Source organism: Carettochelys insculpta, chromosome 3, assembly GCF_033958435.1.
Source record: "Carettochelys insculpta isolate YL-2023 chromosome 3, ASM3395843v1, whole genome shotgun sequence".
NCBI lineage: Eukaryota > Metazoa > Chordata > Testudines > Carettochelyidae > Carettochelys > Carettochelys insculpta.
In genome coordinates, this window is record NC_134139.1 from 69466474 (window position 1) to 69488591 (window position 22118).

The 22118-nt window shown below is 45.2% G+C and overlaps 1 protein-coding gene across 1 annotated transcript in view; it reads right to left on the minus strand.

Annotated features, from left to right (window-relative positions):
• The window catches only part of WDR64 (WD repeat domain 64), a 139211-nt gene that overhangs the window by 46002 nt on the left and 71091 nt on the right, over positions 1-22118 (minus strand). The window contains exons 11-13 of the mRNA XM_074988638.1: positions 8516-8642; positions 6256-6404; positions 825-948 (exon numbers count right to left, since the gene is read on the minus strand). Coding sequence (XP_074844739.1) covers positions 825-948; positions 6256-6404; positions 8516-8642 — 400 coding nt within the window. The remainder of the gene's footprint in view (positions 1-824; positions 949-6255; positions 6405-8515; positions 8643-22118) is intronic.

The following is a 22118-nucleotide window of genomic DNA, read 5'->3' on the forward strand; positions in this document are numbered from 1 at the left end:
TTCTGCATTTCATGCTTCTGTGCCAAGCCCACAAAAGGGCAGAAAGATAGCCAGAAAGGCAGAGATCCTGGCAAGGTTGAGAGTGATATGGCTAAGCACCCCACCTTCCCTCAGAGTGAGGGGTAGGAAAAGGGGCTGACGTACTCTCAGAAGAAACAGCTACCACAAGTCCACCCTGTCAGGTCAGCATCAGCTCCTCCTGACAACAACATTTTTTTTCCCAAGCAGACAGTATGGCAAAGTATCTCTGCTAACTGGTGCAAATAAATGGCAATATTCTCAAGAGGAATTAATATGGCCATCATGCTTTGTAGCAGACGTCAAGTCTTAGTCTTACCAGCTGTGGCTCTCCAGGTCCCCAGCCACATGGCTCCCCAGTGCCCCTGCCATGTGGCTGCCCTACCACTCCCAGGCTACTGCTTCCCAGTCCTGGCAGCAATAGTGGCTTCTGGGCTTCTACTGGGCTGTCATTCCTGACTGTGGCTCCCCAGACACTGTCAAGTCCTGATCCAGCTGCTGGGCTCTCTGGTGCAGGTTATTGCTATATTATTAGCATAAGGATGTTGCCTGACCAGAGAGTACTGGATTCCAGCGGTGCAGCCTATATTCATTTAGGCATTTAGCATAAAGGGAAAGTTGGGGCTAGAACAGTACAAAACAGCACCAGTCCACTTTTGCAGAAACTTGTTGTAGGTGGGCCCCCACCAACCTGGTTTCAGGCAAGTTCCAAACAAACTGTTGTCACAGCCCTGGTCACAGTACATGTAGTCGTGTCTCATTTTAAAGAGAGACAATAGGATAGTAGTGATTATTTAATTGTTTACCATCACATGCCCCTGTAGCAAGGTGAAACCCATTTTTATCAATTGCTGCACAGGTCACTTCAATATTAGGCCCATGGGCATCTTCAATCTGATATACTTGGTGCCCAGATTCTAGCTCCCAGACCTAGAAAAAAAAATACAATTATTTAAAGTCCATCCTACAAAACTCCCTACTCTACGGCTATGTCTACAGTAGCCCAAATCTTTGAAATGGCCATGCAATTGGCCATTTTGAAGATTACTAACAAGATGCTAAAATGCATATTTAGCGTTTCATTAGTATGCTGCCGGCCACAGCTCTTTGAAATTGCTGCTTTTCACTGCCATGCGGCTCGTCCAGATGGGGGTCCTTTACGAAAGGACCCCAGGAACTCAAAATGACCTTATCCCTATCTGGTGATTCCTATCTCGGAATTCCTGTCTAGGAATAAGGGGATTTCGAAGTTCCCTGGGTCCTTTCGAAAAGGACCCCCATCTGGACGAGTTGTGTGGCAGCGAAAAGTGGCAATTTCGAAGAGCCACAGCCAGCGGCATGCTAATGAGGCACTGACTATGCATATCAGCACCTTGTTAGTAATCTTCAAAATGGCCATTTGCATGACCATTTTGAAGATTTGGGCTAGTGTACATATAGCCTATATGTCGTAAGTTGCCAGCAAAAAGATTCACATGCTGAACAGATGATTGTCTTATAGCCTATGAAATAAGTTTCCTGATACTGTAGCAGATTGAACAACACAATATTCACACCTACTCTGTAACTCTAAAAATCTCTGGCACACTAAGAAATCCACATTAGCAAGGATAGCCTATTTTCACTAGTCACATGAAATGGAACTCCGCCACGAAGCTAGGGGTTCCATGCCAGTCCCAAGCCTGGATAAAGGAGGGGAGTTGGTCAGATGAGTGTCGATGCACTGATTGTGAAACAACAATGCACTGATTGTGAAACAACAATGCTCTGATCGTGAAACAATCGGACAGTATGGAGGAAGAGACTGAGTTATTCTATAAATACTCCACAAAGATGCTGAAGAGAAATGTGTTATCATTGGAGGAGATTAGAACATAAAGGTCTGAACAGATAACGAAGGTTGGGAGAGAGTCATGGGAAGCTATGGATACAGAGAAAGAAATGAACAGGGAAAGAAACTAGTATAGTTTGCTATGGACCACGAGATGGTGGTTTGCAACATGAGATTCCAGCAAAAGGTCTGAAGGAAGCGGACACGGTGTTCAAATGGCAGGAAGTCCAAGAGCATGATAGATATGATCTTGATAAGAAGAAGATGGGTAACATCAGTACAGCAAAGCCAAACTTTCCAAAGAGCAGATATAGATTTGGACCACAGTCTAGTGATCGCAAACATCAAGATGAAACCCAACAGAAAGCATAAGACACAGTTTAAGAAAAGAAGAGATGTGGCAAGGGTAGGCAAGGAAGAAATGGGGAATGCATACCAAGCCGCACTCAAAGAGAAGATTAGGAATGTGGGCACAGAGAAAGACCTAGATAAGAGAGTCAAAGGGATAGACGCAGTGATAGAAGAAGCAATTGAGCAGACTGTTGCAGAAGAAGAGAAGATCAATAAGCAGTGGATTACACAGGAGACACTGAAGTTAGTCCAAGAGAAGAAAGCATTGAAATCAGAAGGAATGTTTCTGAGAGGGTGGAACAGCAACATGGTGTGAAATGCAATGAGATAAGGAAAGTGGCCAAGAAAGAATAAGGTGAAATTATTCGACAATAAGGTGAAATTATTCGACAAGAAGATACAGAAAGATATTATAGCGAGTGTAAGACCAGGGAGGTGTATAAGATTATTAGAAATATTAATAGGAAGTGGCAGCCAAAGCAGACAGCGAGCAAAGACGAGAACAACATGAACAGAGAGAAGGTTGTGCAGTGATGGACAAGATATTGCACTGATCTACACAAAGCACAGTTGGACCCAAGTGTCTCAGAGGTATTGATTGAAGAACTGAAAGAGATATCTCCACTGAGCATTGAGAACAAAACCAATATTTCAAAGGAGGAAATCAAAAGAGCAGTGAAACAACTAAAGAACAACAACAGCCCCGGGAATGATAAGACCATTGGAGAGATGACCAAATATGGTGGATAAATTATGATTCAGGGAATACCCTAACTGTGTGAAGAAGGGAAGGCACCTCAGGAATGGACAAGATCCATGCTAGTGACAATACAAAAGATAGGAAGTATATTGGAGTGCAAGAACTACAGAACAATTGACCTAACAAATCATCTAGGCAAGGGGCTGATAGATTGAGATCGCACATAGAAAAATGGATAATGAACAAACAAGTGGGATTCAGAAAAGATAGACCTACCATACAGCAGATATTGTCACTAAGGTTGATAGCGGAGAAAGCTCGATGAACGAATAAGAACAGGTACAACTGCTTTGTTGATTTTTCAGAAGGCATTTGACAGTATAGAACAGGAAGTGACTTGGGCAGTGTTGAAGTCATATGAAGTGGATAGAAGACTGATACAGTTGTTGAAGGATATCAACAACAATGCAGAAGCAGCAATGAGAACATGTGGCGAATTGGGAAGTTGGTTTAGAATGAGTAGAGGTACAAGACAAGGAGATCCAATATTGCAGAGTATCTTCGTCATACACCTAGAAAGAGCGATGGACAAGATCAAGGAAGAGGCAGAAGGGATATCTGTGCACGGGATGAGAATCAACAACTTGAGGTTCATCGATGATACAGCTACCATTGAAGAAGATGAAGAGAAGCTAGTGAGACCAGTGCAGGTGCTAAATGAGGAAGGGAAGCAGCATGGACTGATTATGAACATTGATGAAACAAAAATAATGGCATTTGGAGATAAGGAAATAGGAAGGGAGATCAGTATAGACACAATTGAACTAAAGAATGTAGAGAAGTTTACATATTTGGGGAGCAACAAAATGTACGATCTAGACTGTAAGAAGGAAATCTCGACTAGAATAGCAAAAGCAAGAGTGACGGATAAGAAGGCAAAGGCGATGAATAAGATTTGGAAAAGCAAAGCCATTAGCTTAGGAACGAAGCTGAGCATCTTGAAAACGTGTATTCAGCAGCATGTTGTACGGATATGAGACATGAGTGACAGCGAAAGATTCAAAGAGAAGGATATTGGCATTAGAGAGGAGTTGTTATAGAAAGATCCTGAGAATAGGATGGATGCAGACCTGGCTTTTCAGAAAATGTGCCAGCTGTTTGGGGAGAGGAAGCAGTGCCTGTGCTTCCTGAGACACCGGCTTTGATGGGCAGTGCTGGGACTTCCCCCCATGCCACAGGAAGCCAGTGCTACCTCCTTTTTTGCAGGAGGTAACACCAACATAGGCTCTTTCTTGGAGTAGAGGGGAGTGACTGGGTGGGGGGTCTGGGTCACCTTGCACCCCCACCAGAATTTCTTCATGTCCCTCCGGGGGAGCGCGCACACACCCAGTTTGGGGACCTATGATCTAGATCGTATACACTTTTTTAAAGGGAATAACTAGATAAAATAGGTAGGTTCTGTAATAACTGGCCCAATTAAAAATAGGATTTAGTTATTGCAATTGGATTAACTTCTGATGGTGAAAGAGATGCTTTTGAGCTCCACAGGGCTTGTCTCTCTCACAACAGAAGTTGGCCCAATAAAAGATACTACCTCACCTGCCTTGCGTGTCTCATAGCCTAGGATCAACACTGTTACAACACTGCATGCAATAAGTGATTTGAAAGAGGAGACGGTATGGCAAACTCAATCATCAAGGTGGATCCAGACCTACCAGCTGCATGGAAGAAGGTTCAGAGAGGAGCATCAGGAAAAGAGCTATAGGAAACTGGCAATTAAATCATGCAGATTGGTGTAAGGTGGCAGCTGCCTCTGGAGCACCCCGTCCTAGACAAAGGTCTTCTGCAGCACCCTGCCCTGTTTCCCTCACTGCCTCAGGAATACACTCTCATAGTCCAAAACTAAGTTTAAAATATTCCCCTCCTGGGTTCCTATTTTAGTCCTAACACAGTTTGGCTCCAGGACACCAACACTCCCAACCAATGTGTTTCTCGCCTGAGGTAGGGAGCCCCCAGCCCTTCTTCTCAGAAATGAGCCCCAAATCAATCACCACTCCTGTGCTTTGCCCAGCTGGAGCTCAACTTTCAGAGTCTGACTTCCAAATTCCCCTAGTGTCAGGGTCTTCTTCCTGCTTTAGGAGGCTATTCCCAGTCATTCTAGCTGGGGCAGCTTCCCTCCTCTCAGAGTCCTCCTTGCAGAAACCTTTTCACAGTCTCTACCATAGCTTCCTGAGACCCCTCTTTCACTGTAGACTCTCACTGATCTTTACTGGGCAATGGCAAGGACCTGAGTCCTCTCAGGGGCAGATCCTTAGTAGTCAAGGCTGGCTGGCCTGACTTTCCATCCCTTAGGTCAAGTCAGCATGTTAACTTTGGACAGAACAAACAGGGGAAAAATGTTTGTTTCCTTTGTTATAGAATCTCCTTCTAGTAATGTAGATATTACAGATTCTACATAGTTTCCACTCATGGTTAATTTTAAGCAGATGCCTATGTGGAGTTCCGAATTGGGATGTATATGAACTTAGATTGTTCATCTGGAACATTCTTATATCAATCAAGTCTCTTAAACAGCTTTCTGTAGCTACATAAAAACCAATTATTTCTGTTTTGTGGGCTGAATTAAACATATATGCAAAGATTCACTCCTGTAGATCAGGGCTGAGCAAACTTTTTACATTGGGCCTCACTTTTTATCCCTGCAATTAGCAGGGCTCTCCAACCCATCTAATGGAATCCAAACTGATGGAAATTTGGGTCATGTTCATGTGAAAAAAACATTTCAGTATGTTAACAAAATAATTACGTATAATATAAAAGCTTTGTTGATCGGTGTATAAATGGGAATACACATACATGTAGAAGTAACATATTTCAACATTTTTAAGTAGCTGGATGAGCCTGAGACCCAGAAGCCAATTATGCTGCACCCCTGCTTACAAAATGTTATGCCCCCCAATGGGATCTGCCCTCCACTTTGCTCACCCCTGCTGTAGATGGTCAGTGGAAGAAAACCCAAGAGGAGGAAAAAGAATTCACCATCAAGACCAGATCCTCCTCCTCCCCTACCCGTTCTTCTGGTGCCTAATGTAGAAGAGGAGACTAATTACATTGATTCTATAGTTCAGCTGAAAGGGTCACCTGATAGAAGTAATCTTGCTGTGATGTTAAATGGCTTTTTTATTATGGATTACATCTTGCCTGGAAAGTGCGGCATAAGAATATTTATAAAGAAGATGGGTCACATAAGGAATACTATCGACTCTTGCTAAATTGCTCAACAGTTTATCTGTGATAAAAGCATTTGCAGTATTCTTTTTCTCTCCTGGTTTAAAGGGTACAAGTTTATGCTCACCTTCACAACAGACTCAGCACAGACAGTGAGAACTTGGTGAAAAGCCCTGTTGTAAGCCAGTACATTGATGTTTCTTTCATGTGTTTGTGGAACCTGTTTGGTGTCTTGTATCATCCGGGTGAGAGGATAAATGTCAATGACAGATGACCCTGTAAATGGCAAGAGAGGTACTAATACATAACTGTTCAGTGACTGCAAATTCCCATTAGAGGAACTAAACCATTGTGTTTGATTTGAATTCTGCCAGAGAATATTAAGAGGTATCTCTGACCAGCATTAGTTCTAGAGAATTTGTGCTGTTTGAAGAAAACTAGAAAACAATCACCTCTCCCAGGCATAATCACTAAATAGGAACATTTTACCATATTTTGCTACCTCAGACAATCAATTATCCAGTTTTTAAGGGCCAGGCAAGCCTAGACTCAAGATCAATAAGAATTAGAGGATTTACACTTTGGACCAACGCAGGAGGGACCAAATAAATGTCATCCTGATTGAAAGCAATTTTACTGAGTAAAGCAATCCCAGAATTCAATTCCTATTGAACAAAGCAAATTCAGCTGCAAGCAATGATGTCTTTTCAGTATCTTTGTTTAGGCAGCCCTGTTGGTGCACATTGCACTTTGCAGAGAAATGAAACCTGCATCTCCTTGATCAGCGCATTTACAATCAAAATGAACGATGGCATAGGGTAATGAGAGCTCAAATAAAGGATCACAAGCCTATTTGTGCAGTGTATGCTCCCACTGTTATTTATTGTAATAAATGACCTAGTACAAGATTTAGGTTTGTGGATTTGTAGGAGAAGGTTTCAGCTAAGGCACTGGGACAACAGGGACAATTTTGGAGAAAGTACCACTGCTCTTCTGTCAAAAAATTCCAATGGTGCATGACAGAGAGCAGAGCTCCTCCCTAAACATTTGTGTCTGCAATGATTTATGGATTTCGGAGGGTGAAAATCTGAAGCCTTCTATGTAAATACATGTCAGATAGATGGCAGTGAGGATTACTTCTCCAATGCATAGCCTGGATTTCTTGACCTCTCTAGCAGTGAAGAGGAATTCATTTTACTTTTTAACAGTCACTCATCGGGCCTAGGGTTTGGTCATAATCATCCACAAACAGTCTGGCAAGACTGAGTTGAGACAATTCATCTCACACATCAGCTGGGGAAATATCCAGGCATGGATCTGCTAATCCTATAGTATTTAAAACTTCAAATGATCCTTTCCACTTAGAATCAGTTCCCTGGCCTTTAGAATAAGAGAATGGAAACTTTAAAAGGTCAATCAAATGCCAGACTAAGAAGAAAAGGTCTTAGGCTGCCTGACATCTACAAGAATATAGGGCTCTTCTTCAGAGTCACCCGATGCACATGTAAAACCCCTTCAAGAAGGCTCAGGGTAATTACTGGCAAATCAGGCAGGTATGTGGGTCCAGCTATCTCGAATTTTGAAGGAAAATGATGGTATCCTCCCTTTGGAGGTAAACCATACAAAATAGCCAAACCTGGGAGGAAGCTAAGCTGCATTTTATATTATGGTCAGCGTTCCATTTACCAGCTAAGCCAAACTGCAGGAAGATGCTGTGCACTCTAAAGGGGTTTCACCATAGGTGTCTAATTTGACAACATGATCTTGTGATTAAAACAGGAGGTTTGGCGTCAGCAGACTGAAGTTTTATTCACTAACGCTGCCACTAATTACCTATACAACCTTGGACAGGTGACAAGTAGGATGGGATCCCAGTGCATATAAACTATGGGAATCGATAGACTAGATCAACACTGAATACATCTCAAACTCTGCACAGGTGTGAGATGAAAACTATGTCTTCTCCCTCCCCTCCCCTCCTCCAACAATACTACTCATGGTCGAGGTTTAAAGAGAAGAACAGCAACGTGTAACAGTGGGCTGCTGCACATTGTGGTTCTTCCCTGGGGCCAGTATCTCTAATTTCATCTCAGCCAAGGCTTTCAAACTATTGCTAATGCTGAGGTTTGAGTAGCAGCCATGGATCAGGCCTGCTGGCACCTGGAAAAGTGGGGAATCCTCACATACAGCACTTGTGAAGTTGTCTAGCACCCAACTCAGCTACATGGGGTGCATATTGGAATGAAGACACTGAGCCAAATGCCACTCTTTTATGTTTTATACCACATAACTGCTGTCACCTGCTGTGTGCATGCTTCACAATAAGGAAAATCAAAATTTAAAATGAGGGGAAATGTGCTTTTCATTCACTAGTTATGTCTGCATACCTGTAATAAGTGTGCCATGCTTATTGTCAAATACCATGGCATAGATCTGCATTTCTCCGGGTTTCCCCTGACTATCATGGAAGACCTGGAGCAGCGAAAGGGTCTGTATATCCCACACTCTAAAAACCTGGATTAAAAAGAAAGGTGCATGGGTGTGTCATGATTATATTTCCATCCTTTAATAAGTTGTATTATAATAGAGTTAGCAGTGCCAACAAAGGTCAGGGTCCCATCAAATTAGGTGATACGCCAACACATCTTGGCTGGGTCTACATGTGCCCCTTCCTTTCGAAAGGGGCATGTTAATGAGTGGGTTCAAAAGATGCTAATGAGGCGCTGCAATGAACATGCAGCACCTCATTAGCATAATGGTGGCCACAGTGATTCGAAAGTGAGGCTTTTTGAATCACACACCGCCCATGGAGACAGGACCTTCTGAAAGGACCCCCCCCCCAGTTTTCAAAAGCCAGTTTTTGAAAGCCCTGGCTTTCGAAAACTGGGGGGGGGTCCTTTCGGAAGGTCCTGTCTCCACGGGCAACGCACGATTTGAAAATCCACACTTGCAAATCCCCGCAGCCCCCATTATGCTAATGAGGTGCTGCATATGCACTGCAGCACCTCATTAGCATCTTTTGAACCTGCTCATTAACATGCCCCTTTCGAAAGGAAGGGGCACCTGTAGACCCAGCTCTTATGAGACTCTCCTTGTCATGAAGAATTTGCAATCTAAATAGAATCAAAACAAAAGAGCAGTCAAGTAGCACTTTAAAGACTAACAAAATAAGGTGAGCTTTTGTGGGACAGACCCACTTGTTCAGACCATAGCCAGACCAGAACAGACTCAATATTTAAGGCATAGAGAACCAAAAACAATAATCAAGGCTGACAAATCAGAAAAAATATCAAGGTGAGCAAATCAGAGAGCAGAGGGGTGGGGGAGGGAGTCAAGAATTAGATTAAGCCAAGTACCAGATATTCATAAACTTGAATTACCCACCAGGAGAAATAAAAACAAATCAACAGGGCCAGACAAATACCCAGAGACCAGCTACTCCAAGATAGGCCCAAAAAAGCCAAGAACAGAACACCACTGGTCATCACCTACAGTCCCCAATTCAAACTGCTGCAACAAATTATTAAAGACCTACAACCTATCCTTAATCAGGATGCCACACTCCAGAAGGCCCTAGGGGACATGCCTGTTGTCTCCTACAGACAACCTCCCAACCTTAGGAGGAGTCTAACCAATAGCCACAGTCTATACCACAGGAATACCAGTCCTGGGACTTTTCCTTGCAACAAAGCCTGCTGCCAGCTTTGTCCACATATCTATTCTGGAGATACAATCACTGGACCTAACCAGGTTATTCACAGAATCACGGGCACATTCTCATGTTCCTCTTTAGCATACTTGGCTTAATCGAAGTCTTGACTCCCCCCCGGCCCCCCACCCCTCTGCTCTCTGATTTGCTCATCTTGATTTTTTTTTCTCATTTGTCAACCTTGATTACTGTTTTTGGTTCTCTGTGCCTTAAATATTGAGTCTGGTCTGGTCTGGCTATGGTCTGAAGAAGTGGGTGTGTTCCACGAAAGCTCCCCTAATAAACTATTTTGTTAGTCTTTAAGGTGCTACTTGACTGCTTTTTTGTTTTGATAGTATATAGATTAGTACGGCTCCCTCTCTGTTACCAATCTAAATAGATGATAGATAAAGGAAGAAGCAGCCTGCTGTTTTATACAGGGTGAACTGAGCAGAGAGATGGAACTGCCCAGTATCTCAGAAGCAGTCAGAGACAGAACCAGGGTCTGAACTGCATGGTAAGTGCTGGATGGAAAATGGCTTTTCTGACCTACAAAATATTTAAGAGTTTAAATTGTCCTGCCTCAGTTTGGTACAAAAAAATAAAATCTCAAAATATTTCATGAACCATAAAACTCAATTTATTTTGTTTCTGGGTCAATCTGTAAGTTTCATTCAGTGCTTATGAAATATTTCATTGTGATGCTGACCTCTTTTTCATTAACGTATTCTAAATTAGTATACAATTTGAAGCAAAGTGGTTTAGAACTAGGAATCCAGACTTTTTTAAAAAATTCTTTATTTATATATTTATTTTGAAAATGAAACTAAATGTTGACAATTCTGGGGTTAAAAACTGAACTGGGAGACTCACCAAAATTGAGCTCACTTTATGAACAGTTTCAGTTTCAATCAATGGTGTGGTCTTTTTTTTATTAAAATCCTCAATGTGAGTCTACTCCCAAGTCTTATTCTGTTGCCTTAACAAGACCACCTATCCTTTCTGCTATTTAATGCTTCTGAAATATATGCTGATAAAACCAAACATACTATCAAAACAAAAAAGCAGTCCAGTGGCACTTTAAAGACTAGCAAAATAATTAAGTGATGAGCTTTTGTGGGACAGACTCACTTCTTCAGATCATAGCCACACCAGAACAGACTAGAATGACTTTATTTTCAGCATTTGGCCAGGTTCTCCAGTGACAGACCACGTATGTGTTTCTTGAACTATAATAGGGAAGATTTATTTTAAAAAAATCTAACAGAAAAAGGATGAACAAAAATGATTAAAGCCAGGGCATTTAAATACACACACAAACATCTCCCCAACACACCCTCACTGCAGAAGCAGAAGTTCTGGTGATGACAGCCGTCCCCTTCTGTGCTCATTCACGTTGCTCTCAGCACTACGATGTGTTATGCCATAATCCCATTTTGCACATTGGATTTCCAATAAAATAGACTTATTATGCCACTAAAAGTTATTCTACTATTGCTAGCAATTTTAGGCAAATGCACATATATAGTCTCATTCAGTAGCTGAACTATGGCTATTTTTTGTGTATGTGCAAGTTACTTGGAGTAATTAAAAAATAGCATCAGATTCTGGGGAGCAAGATAATGTATGAGCTAGACTGTAAGAAGGAAATAGTGACTAGAATAGCAAAAGCAAGAGCGAGTTTGAAGGCGATGGATAAGATCTGGAAAAGCAAAGCAATTAGCTTAAGAATGAAGCTGGGCGTCTTGAAAACGTGTATTCAGCAGCATGTTGTACAGATGTGAGACATGGATGATAACGAAATATTCAAAAAGAAGAATATTGGTGTTTGAAAAGAGTTGTTATGGAAAGATTCTGAGAATCAGATGGATGCAGAAGGTCACCAATGAGGAATGATATAGGAAGATACAGCCGAAAGAGAACCTGCTGCAGAAGGTTATAAAATGGAAGCTACAACTATTTGGACACATTTGCAGAATGAATGACGAATGAAAAAATGAAGACCCTAGTATTCGGCATAATGGATGGTTCTAATAGGAAAGGCAGACCCCACAGAGAATGGATAGATGATGTAATAGATTGGTACAGAGCTAGTCTGCAGAAACTAAGCCACTCTGCACTGGATAGGGAAAGATGGAAGGAAATAGTGCTGAGCCTAACGGGTGTTGAGCCCACGGTTATTGATGATGATGATGATGATGATGATGATGATGAGACTGTACTGGCTACACCCAGCTTTGACCTTTGATTAGGGTGGTATGTCTTTTGTTTATATGTACATACACATCCTGAAAAGATGTGCCATTCTTTATCTTTTATTAGAAGAAAAGGTTGGGAGGATTCTATAGTGTGACAAAGGATTTTTAAATAAAATACTACGTAATGATCAGTCCTTTTAGTACTCTAGCACACTGATTATTTAACAATTAATGGGTTTCTTTAAAAACCATAATTTTAAATATCTTCTATCTGTAAAATCTCACTGGCATCAGAGGAAAAGTTAGAAGTAAAAAATACTTTTTATCTTTCCTATTTACGGAGTCCCAGAAGTTCCAGGGGACTCTGCCTGTGACAAAAATAGAAATAAGCTGATAAGGGTCCTGGACAGCCTACTATAAATTGTGGGCCAGATGGCTGCCTAATGCTTTTTTGAGGTCATTTAATATCACATGCGTTGCTCATTACCTGTGACTGCTTGATCTTCCTCCCAATACAGAATCGTATGGGATAAAAGGAATTCAGATTATTGGAGCTCATATCATCAGAGCTCATTCATCAAAGGAAACAGCTTTTCACCTGCAGAAAACAAATCTAAATTCCAGCTATCTAATTTTTTTAATTGATTATTGAAGCTACATCCAATTCATCTATGTAATACACACAAACACATCTCACCTGAAGGATTGTGGCTTCTCCCCATAAATGATCAATAGGTAATATTTTCTGCATCATTGTAGTGAAATAATCCATATTCCTGGGCCTAGTGACTCACCACACATACACTGGTCTATGAGCCAGAATCATGAAACCACTGCACTTCTGCCCATCCTCCATTTTACAGTGAGCATCTCAGTATATGGGGACTTCCTTAAATAAGGCAACCATATCTCCCTGTCCCAAATACCGGACAGGAGATATGGGGGGGAAGGGTGGTTCCTCCTGGCTGCACCAGCTCCTGTTTCCCCAGCCCCAGGGAAGTGGCAGCCGTGGGCGCTCCCCACCCAGAGCCATGGGGAAGCAGTGGCAGTGGGTGCTCTCGCCCCCTCCCCAACCCCTGAGGGCCTAAATACAGGACAATTCATCTTTTTAAAAATAAGTAGGGACATCTTTTTGGCATTCCAGACACAAATATTAAATTATGCAAATTCATTGGAGGTGGTTCATTATGGTCACTAGAAGTAAAATGACCATCGCACACAGCCTGAGTACCAGCATGGCATAAAAACAAGGGTTGGAAACCTCTGGACAAAGACCAATATAAAACCTGTTATTACATCTATCAGAAGCTGGAAAGCATACAAGGCAAAGTGCTGGAGATGTTCAGGGATTCATTTGTTAAGGAAAAGCTTGGAGTGCATACATCCTTGAAGGAGAATGTATTTTTGCTACTGCAGTAGAAAGGCCATTGACATGCTTCTTAGGCCTGAGCACTTACCCAGGGGCAACCAGAATCCTGCTGCTTTGTCTCCACAGCTCCATTCAGGCAGAGCCCTGGGTGACATTAAATGCTTTGTTAGACTGGAGCTTGACAACAGCACTAGATACAGCAGAGAGGATGTGGATAGGCATGGTGAGCAATGCTTTGTCCACAACATTGGACGACAAAAAGGTGCTGCTTCTCCCCTTCACTCGTGCCTGAGCAGGTGTTGTGTGTACCTAAGTTCACAAAATGCCTCCAGGACTTGAATCAAGTTGGTTCTGCATCTCCCCATAAGACTAGTTGCTTTGTAGGAGAGAATTTACTTTTACATCACATCTTTCATGTACAAGGTATTTCCAAGCTCTTTACAGTAATAATTTAGTAATAGGGACAAATGAAAATCAAATGCTTTTGCACTAGCTTCCTGTTTGTTCTGCTTCTGATCTCCATAACATATTGAAGGAGCCAAGTGATTTAAATGAGACAGCAAAAGCTCTGACAACAGCAGAACAGCATTCATAAATCTTTCTTGCTTCTCTTACCTTCCCCTCCCCTTACTGTAATTCTGTCTTTGTCCTTTGGCAATGGGCTGGGGAGATTACTCAAGCAACTGTTTCACATGAGTAACCCAACACAATGTGCCATGAGCTCTGCTGAGAGCCATAGAATCAATATTGTGTATTTACACATGCGCACAACTCTGCACAAACTCATACATGACAAGCATGGACAGCAGGCAAATGCAAGTACATTTAGCATGGACTTTTGGAAGTAGCTAATGGTAACTGCCGTTGGCACAGTTATTCATAGTAGCTTTCTGTTCTAGTTATGTATTAAAACATTTCTCCTTACAAACTGACATTCTCCAGTGGCCCCCTGCAACCTATGTGCATGCAGCCTTCATGAAAAAATACCATGAGGCTCTGCTGTGTGAAAATACCTCCCAACCATATTAATTAAAAGTCAATAGGGAGGAGTTGAAGAAAGGAGAAGAGTGACTAAAATATCAACTCAGAAGTACATGAAAGTAGCCAACTTTTTACTTAGAGCACTTTCCACCAAACTTGTCTGTATTCTAAACATCTGTAGAATGTTTGCTTGAGCTAAAGAAAAAGTATTATCTCTGTCGGCATGTTAGCAGAGCCGGTCATCTAAGCACTGAAATGGAGACACAGCCCTCTGATGTGCTTTGAAAAAAGAATTGCAGTATTACTGCTTTGGTGTGTATCCCATACCATTACACATTTCCTTTGCATGTATAGACAGGAAAGGTGGCATCTTGCAAGGAAAAGAGACAGGCAACACCTTCTTGCATCATCTGGAGACGTGCCCAGCATTTGCCAATCAAAGAAAAGCATCATTGGGCTTTAAGGGGCAAGGATGTGAAATTGCAGGGATCCTAGAGCCCCGCCATGAGAACCTCCCTAAAACTTAAGAGTACTTGATAAACTTTCTTTTTATGCTTCAAAATTTCTATTGTTCTGATTGAGATGTTTTATAGATTACTTAAATCAAGTAATTTCATACGAAGGTTGTTATATTAGTTTGGAATAATTCTCTATGGGATCTTTAAGGATGAATGGTGCTATGTAACTTTATCAACTACACATATGAGGCTCACCAATCTCCAGACCTCTCTGGAGCAGCACAAAGCCATCCTTCTTCCCTAGCCAGCACATTACACAATCAACAAATCAACACAGAACCATGGATACATCAGGCTGAAGGGGACCCCCAAGAGGTTCTCCAGGCCACTGCCATGCATAGAAGCAGGATCAAGAGAGGTGAAGCACAAAAGCTGCTTTTAGGCTGAAGTGTTGATTTTCCCCCACCCACAATTACTGCATGTCTCAATTGTGTTGTAGTGTTAACCAAAGAAGTTTAAAAGAAGGAAGCCACCCACGCAAGAAATGTGCATGAATTGTGTGACCAACACTAGAACCCTCAAAAGGGCAGACAAGCCAAGGTAAAGCTGCAATTCTGCTTGCCGTATTGAACACAGTAACTTATCTTGAGGGAATGCAGTTCTGTCCCTTGTGATCCTTGAAGGTGACCTAGTGTAGCCAGACAGCCAGCCCCCTCTCAGACCAGCATTGCTGGGAAAACAAGGGAGCCAAAACAACAGGGCACTTAACATAAATTCCAGCACAGCCTTTGAAGCTGTGAGAAAGCACAGGTGTGCTGCTACAATGTGCCTCTGGGAACATATACAACGATTAGGCTCACAGCAGACAGAGAAGCTGTGACAGACATGGCTCTTAGCCCCTACTAAATAACGTGATGCACACACACCAACATCCTAGGTGGGAAAATATTTACCCTTATGAAAGGAATGTCCAGTAGTCGAAACTCATTGTTTCTCTCCCTTGCAAGTGTAAACTACTCTTGCGAGAGCTGGCGTCACCCAGACAGACCAGCCCCAATTTGGCATAAGAAAGGAGAAAGAGAATAAAGGAGTACAGAGGTATAAGTATGGGACCTACAGCACCATGATTTTTGAGTGCTTTTCACTATCTATCTGCTGGTCAGATAAGTGACAGCCTCCCAAGGCTTCTGCAGCTAAAAGGGTCCCTAAGCCTTGTCCTTTATTCCTCTTTCCGCGGAATTGAGTGACCGATCCTGGCTTGGCACCGCTGGAATCGAGAGATGCAAGGAGGGTAAGAAGCGCCCACACCTGATCTCCTATCTTTAGCATACACATATTTTGAAATAGAGCTCTATACTTTGTTTTCTTTCTTTGGGATCGTGGCTTCAGTTTTGTAACTTGTTTGTGTGTGTAACATCTATACATTTGAATAAGTAGGCACTAGCAATTTTGTAACCACATGATTAGAATCTAGTTTAATAAATTTTGGTAACCATTTGTGCATAAGCCTGACTTGTTTCCCTGGGTTACTGTAAAGCAGCCAACACAATTAAAGAACCTCAGCCGTTTTGGCTATAAAGCCTGGCCATTAGGTGAGAGTACTAAGAGCCTAGCGTTGAGTTGTGCCGCCTCCACGGGGCAAACTCTTGGGGCGCCTGTCAGTCAATCCTGACTGCCCGCCGTGAAGGGACAGTGCGTCCTAGCGGTTAAAGTCATGGGTGTGGAAAGGCTCTTAGTGCTGCCATTGGGGCACCTGTCAGTCAGTGTTGACTGCCCACTGCGAAGGGGCTCTGAGCTCTAGCAGTTAAAGTCACGGGTGTTTAGGACCTTGGGGCATCCGTCAGCCTGGCCCGGGCTGCCCACCGTGAAGGGACAGTGAGTCCTAGCGGTTAAAGTCACGGATGGTATAAAACGGGCATAGCTGGCACCTCACCAAACATCCTTGGCCATCGGCTAACACCTAGCCAGGTTCTGCTGGTCTAGCCAATTAGATGCAGGGACAAACTGTCATCAGTGGGGTTACTCAAGAAGCTTATGCAAGGAGGATATAATGCCCTATTGTATTAATGGAATGCTATACAGTAGTTGGCTGAGCATCTAGTGCCTTACAAAACAGAGTATCTTGAAATTCATTAAATTTTCAATTACATTTCAGAATCAAATATCCAAGTACTAGTACTGTCCTACCTGAGCACCACCCAGACTAATGAGCCACCATCACCCACTCCCCGCAATTCAGGGTGCCTCGCAATGCCTTGCTGAAATAGTTCCCACTTGGGATGCTCACCAACAGTCTCCCAGTGTGTAAGCCACACTTTGCCTCTCTAGCTACATCTACACTATTGAGTTTTGTTGACACCGACACCAAGACTGGACAATCCCGCTTGACTGGAGGCCCAGTGGGCAGAGGGGTGCAGGGAACAGCCTAGTCCCTGGGGCACCACTGACCCCTCATGTGGCAAGGGCCACCTGTGCTCCCAGGGCACACCCATTCCCCAGCCCATGGGTGGGGGCTGCCACTCATGGAGCATATGGGGGGCAGGGCTGTGTGTCAGGAAGGAGTCATTGACAAGGCACAGTAGGCATAGGACTGGGAGTGGCAGGTGCAGCCATGGGACCAGCTGATGTCCTGCCTAGACACCATCACCAGCACCTAGTGGAACCAGCTGGCCCAGTCTCCCACACCCACTGCCCTGCCCCTGCCCCTGCCCCCCCATCACCACTCCACCTGCCCTTGCCCCCATTCCCCCTGGTCCTCATACCCCCTCCCTGCTCCTCCTGCATTGCCCTAGCCACACTTCCTCCTTCCTGATTCTATCTGTGGCTGCTTCCTCCAGGCCCTCTTACTGAACCTGCCCCCTCAGGCCTCCTCTGATTCTCCTACTTAGCCCAACCCTGACCGATGCCGCTGCTGCTCAGGGTCCCATTCCCCTGCAGGGTCATGGTGCCCCAGCCCCCTCTCTGGATGGAGGCCTGCTACCCCCATCCCACGCCCCACTTCCAAGTTCAGATGTCCACCCCCCGCCCCCGCCGCCCCGTCTCATGTCCCAATGTAAGGAATGTGGCAGCAGGAACATAACGCTGCTGAAGGCTGGGAGGAATGTGTCTCCCAGAGATCATTTGCATGAGAATGCAAAGGTGTGCATGTGTGATACCTTTCAGGCAAAGCCTAACGGATAGCAAGTAAGCCATGGGATTTGGTCTATTGTAAACACGTTGTTCTAAAATCACAATTGAAGCTGACAGTGTGGGAGTTGTGAGATCTCACCAATGCTCTGGGTTGTTGTGGTGGACAGGGCAGTCGCCATAGCTGCATAAGACATTGATTACACAGGGCTCCCTGATTTAAACTGGTTTAAATCAGGGAGCTTTGTGTAATCAATGTCTTATACAGCTATGGTACTTAATTAGCTCAGTGCCTTGGCCATGTAGTTTTAAGCCTGGCTTTATTAGCTGTCTCCACCTGTTGAAAGATAGAACTGGATACTAGAGTATTCATGAAACCTTCCTGGAGATATTGGCTGCGTCTACATGTGCACGCTACTTCGAAGTAGCGGCACCAACTTCAAAATAGCGCCCGTCACGTTTACACGCGTCGGGCGCTATTTCGAAGTTAACTTTGACGTTAGGCGGGGAGACGTCGAAGTCGCTAACCTCATGAGGAGATGGGAATAGCACCCTACTTCGACGTTCAACGTCGAAGTAGGGACCGTGTAGACGATCCGTGTCCCGCAACGTCGAAATTGCTGGGTCCTCCATGGCGGCCATCAGCTGGGGGGTTGAGAGATGCTCTCTCTCCAGCCCCTGCGGGGCTCTATGGTCACCGTGGGCAGCAGCCCTTAGCCCAGGGCTTCTGGCTGCTTCTGCGGCAGCTGGGGATCTATGCTGCAGGCACAGGGTCTGCAACCAGTTGTCAGCTCTGTGGATCTTGTGTTGTTTAGTGCAACTGTGTCTGGGAGGGGCCCTTTAAGGGAGCGGCTTGCTGTTGAGTCCGCCCTGTGACCCTGTCTGCAGCTGTGCCTGGCATCCCTATTTCGATGTGTGCTACTTTGACGTGTAGACGTTCCCTCGCTGCGCCTATTTCAATGTTGGGCTGAGCAACGTCGAAGTTGAACATCGACGTTGCCGGCCCTGGAGGACATGTAGACGTTATTCATCGAAATAGACTATTTCGATGTTGGCTGCACGTGTAGACGTAGCCATTAAGAGCTGAAATCACAAAGTAGCAGCTGAGGCCATGCAGAGCTAAAATCACAGGGTTCTGCTTCAGGGCAATCCCCAGAAGTGTGATCGGTAAGGGAGCTATGATGGCAGGTGGCCTGTAGGAGGAGTGGTAGATGATGGTGGGCGGGCAGCTGGTAGGAGGAATGATGGCAGGCAGGCAGCCTGTAGGCAGAGTAGCCAGCAGGTGGCAGCAAGGGGATGCTGCAGCCAAGTAGACAGCTAGTACTGTCCTGGTGATGTATCTGTGGGCTCTGGGTTCAGGACTGCACCGCAGGAGGTACACTGTATAACTGTGTGTGGGGTAAAGGGCCAAGAACCCCAGCAAGAGACTTGGTTCTATTGCGTATGGGGATGGTATCCTGGTAAAGGGGTTTGTTTCTTTTTTGCTTAGATGTACTGCATCTGTCACTGTAGCCTTGGGTAGGTTATGGTCATTAAATAAGCTGTTTCTATCTTAGACTCTGTGCTTGCGAGGGGGGGGAGAACCGCCTTACAGGCACCCAGCACGTGGGGTGAAATTGTCCCAGGCCACTGGGTGGGGGCTTGAGCCAGTTGGTTGTATCTTTGACAGGAAACCCCCCAGGAGTTGAACCCGGTCCTTCTGGCAGGCACCTGGCATTAATAGGAGGGTTACACCCCCATGTGTATAGTTTCCCAAATGTTTACCTTGTACATAGTTCACTGCACAGTTTATCTTGCACACAGTTCTTTTCACTGGAAGTAAAGTTTTTATTTTTTCAATACCCCCATGTCCCTTGTTACTGTGGAGGGGTCAAGGGTAGGCAAAGGAAGGGGTCATGGTGAGGACAGGGTAGGGCTGTGGGCCTGAGGTCCCCCTGGGGTTGCCTGGGAGTTTATTTGGGGTTCCTGGAAGAAATTCTCCCTCAGGGCCTCCTGGATCCTGATGGGTTTGGCAGATGGGGGCTACACCTGGCTGTTCATAGGCACAGCCAGCAGCTAGTCCCTGCACTAGGAGCAAGGCCTTCTCTTCTCCTCCTCAAGGTTGTGAGACATTGTTCTCCCACACATCCAGGCATGTCAGCAGACACTGAAAAAGTGTGTTGGTGCACCTGATGACACTGTCCACCTGGCCGTGCACCCAGTTGAGGCAGGCATTAAACATTTCCCGGGTGGGGTCCAGGTGTCCGATGTAGGGCCTCATGACCTAGAGCACGAGGGGATAGGTGGCATCCCCCACAATGCAGAGTGACATGTCCACGTCCACAATGGCTAACTCCCAGTGGGGGATGAAGGTGCTCACCTCCATCCTCCAGAACAGGCCAGAGTTGCAGAACACCCTCACATCGTGTGCCCGGCCTGCCACTTGACATACATGTCTATGTGGTTGAACGAGGCCTGCAGCACAATGCAGTGATACCCCTTCCTACTGATGAACCTTGCCACACTGTGGTCCAGGGTGAGAATGAAGATGTGTGTCCTGTTGATGGCCCAAAAACAGTTGAAGAACTCCAGGGCATCAAATCTGGCCATGACCACATCAATGTTGGCCAGATGGATGAGCCGTCACAGCAGGAGTGAGTTGATGGCTCTCATGACCTGTGAGGGGAGGAGGAAGACACATGGGTGAGGGGCTGGGGGGTTGAGTCCTTGGCCCCAGGGGGTTCCCTGTCCCCCTCCTGTCCCCCCAAGCTCTTCAGAAGCCCCTTCCCCTGTGAGCCCCCCCGCCCCAAAGCAGCAGGATTGTGTGAGGGTGGGAGCCCAGGGATGAGGCTCCCTCATCCCCCCCCGCATCTTGACCCTACTCCCTGCAGATTGCGCTGAGGTGGAACGCCCCCCCCCCCCGCCAACGTGCAGCATCTGCAGCCCAGGAGTGACTTACCTGCATGAGGACGGTGCTGATGGTGCACCTGCCCATGACGAACTGGTTCCACATGAGTGGTAGCTGTCAGGGTTGGCCAGCTTCCATGGGGCGATGATGATCCTCTTCTCCAAAGGCCTGTCACAAGAAGGCAGGTGCAAGACAGACATGGAGATCTCCTTCCTCATGCAGAAGTTCTGGACCCACTGCTTGTCATCCCACTGCCCCATGACCAGTTGGTACCACCAGTAGGAACTGATGGTGCATCTCCAGACCCACCTGAGGGTGCAGGCACTGGAGGGGCCCTGCAGCAGTGTGGGTATCCTCCTCATGGGTGGTGTTAACCTCGCCCCTCTGGAGGAGGAGGAAGAGAAGGAGGATTGGGATGAGATGCAGCAGAAGCTGGAGCAGCTGTGTGTGTGGCCAGCACAAGCCCAGGGGCTGCTCTGGCAGTACTGCTCATTGGAAAGGTTGAACTCTCTCACAGAAAGGGTGGGAGCCCTGCGCTAGCTGTGCTGTCCCTCCAGGGGGCTAGCAAGCCTCAGCACAGGCAGGAAACAGGGGTTGTGGGGAAGGGGGAAGGCCCTTTAATGGCACACTGGGCCAAGAGTTCCAGAAGGATCACCAGGGCCCATTCTGTCAAGAGAGTGGCCAGTGCACGTGGCTGCTCTCTGTTGACAGAGCGCGTCGATAGGAGTAGCTGCTTTTATGTGTAGATGCCATCCATTGACAGGAATGTTGTCAGAAAATCTCTTCTGAAAGTGACTCCTGTTGACAGATCGCTGTTGTGCAGAAGTAGCTTCTGTGTACAACTGCAGACTGCTAGTTGCATTATTGCTCTCACCAGCTGTGGCTGTACTCTGGCCCGGCCCCCAACACCCTCTTTGCCCCAGAAACGCACGTACTGTACTGCCCAGCCCTCTCCTGCACAGTACCAAATATATTAAGTGTGTAATTCCTCTCAAGGGACTAATAGTCCAGTTTATGACCTCAGATAATTCTTTGCACACTTCACGTTAAACATAATTAAATAAAGACAATAAAACAAGTTCATTAACCATGAAGAGAGAGATTTAGTGAGCATCCTGTCTTCTGGCACTGGCCAATGTTAAGTGCTTCAGATGTAATCAGCAGAACAGGTCAAGCGATCTGTCGCCTGTCAGCCATTCTCCATTTGTGGCAATCAAAATCTAGGGATACTCAGAGCAAGCGGTTGCTTCTGACCACCCTGGGCCTACTCCATGAAATTAATT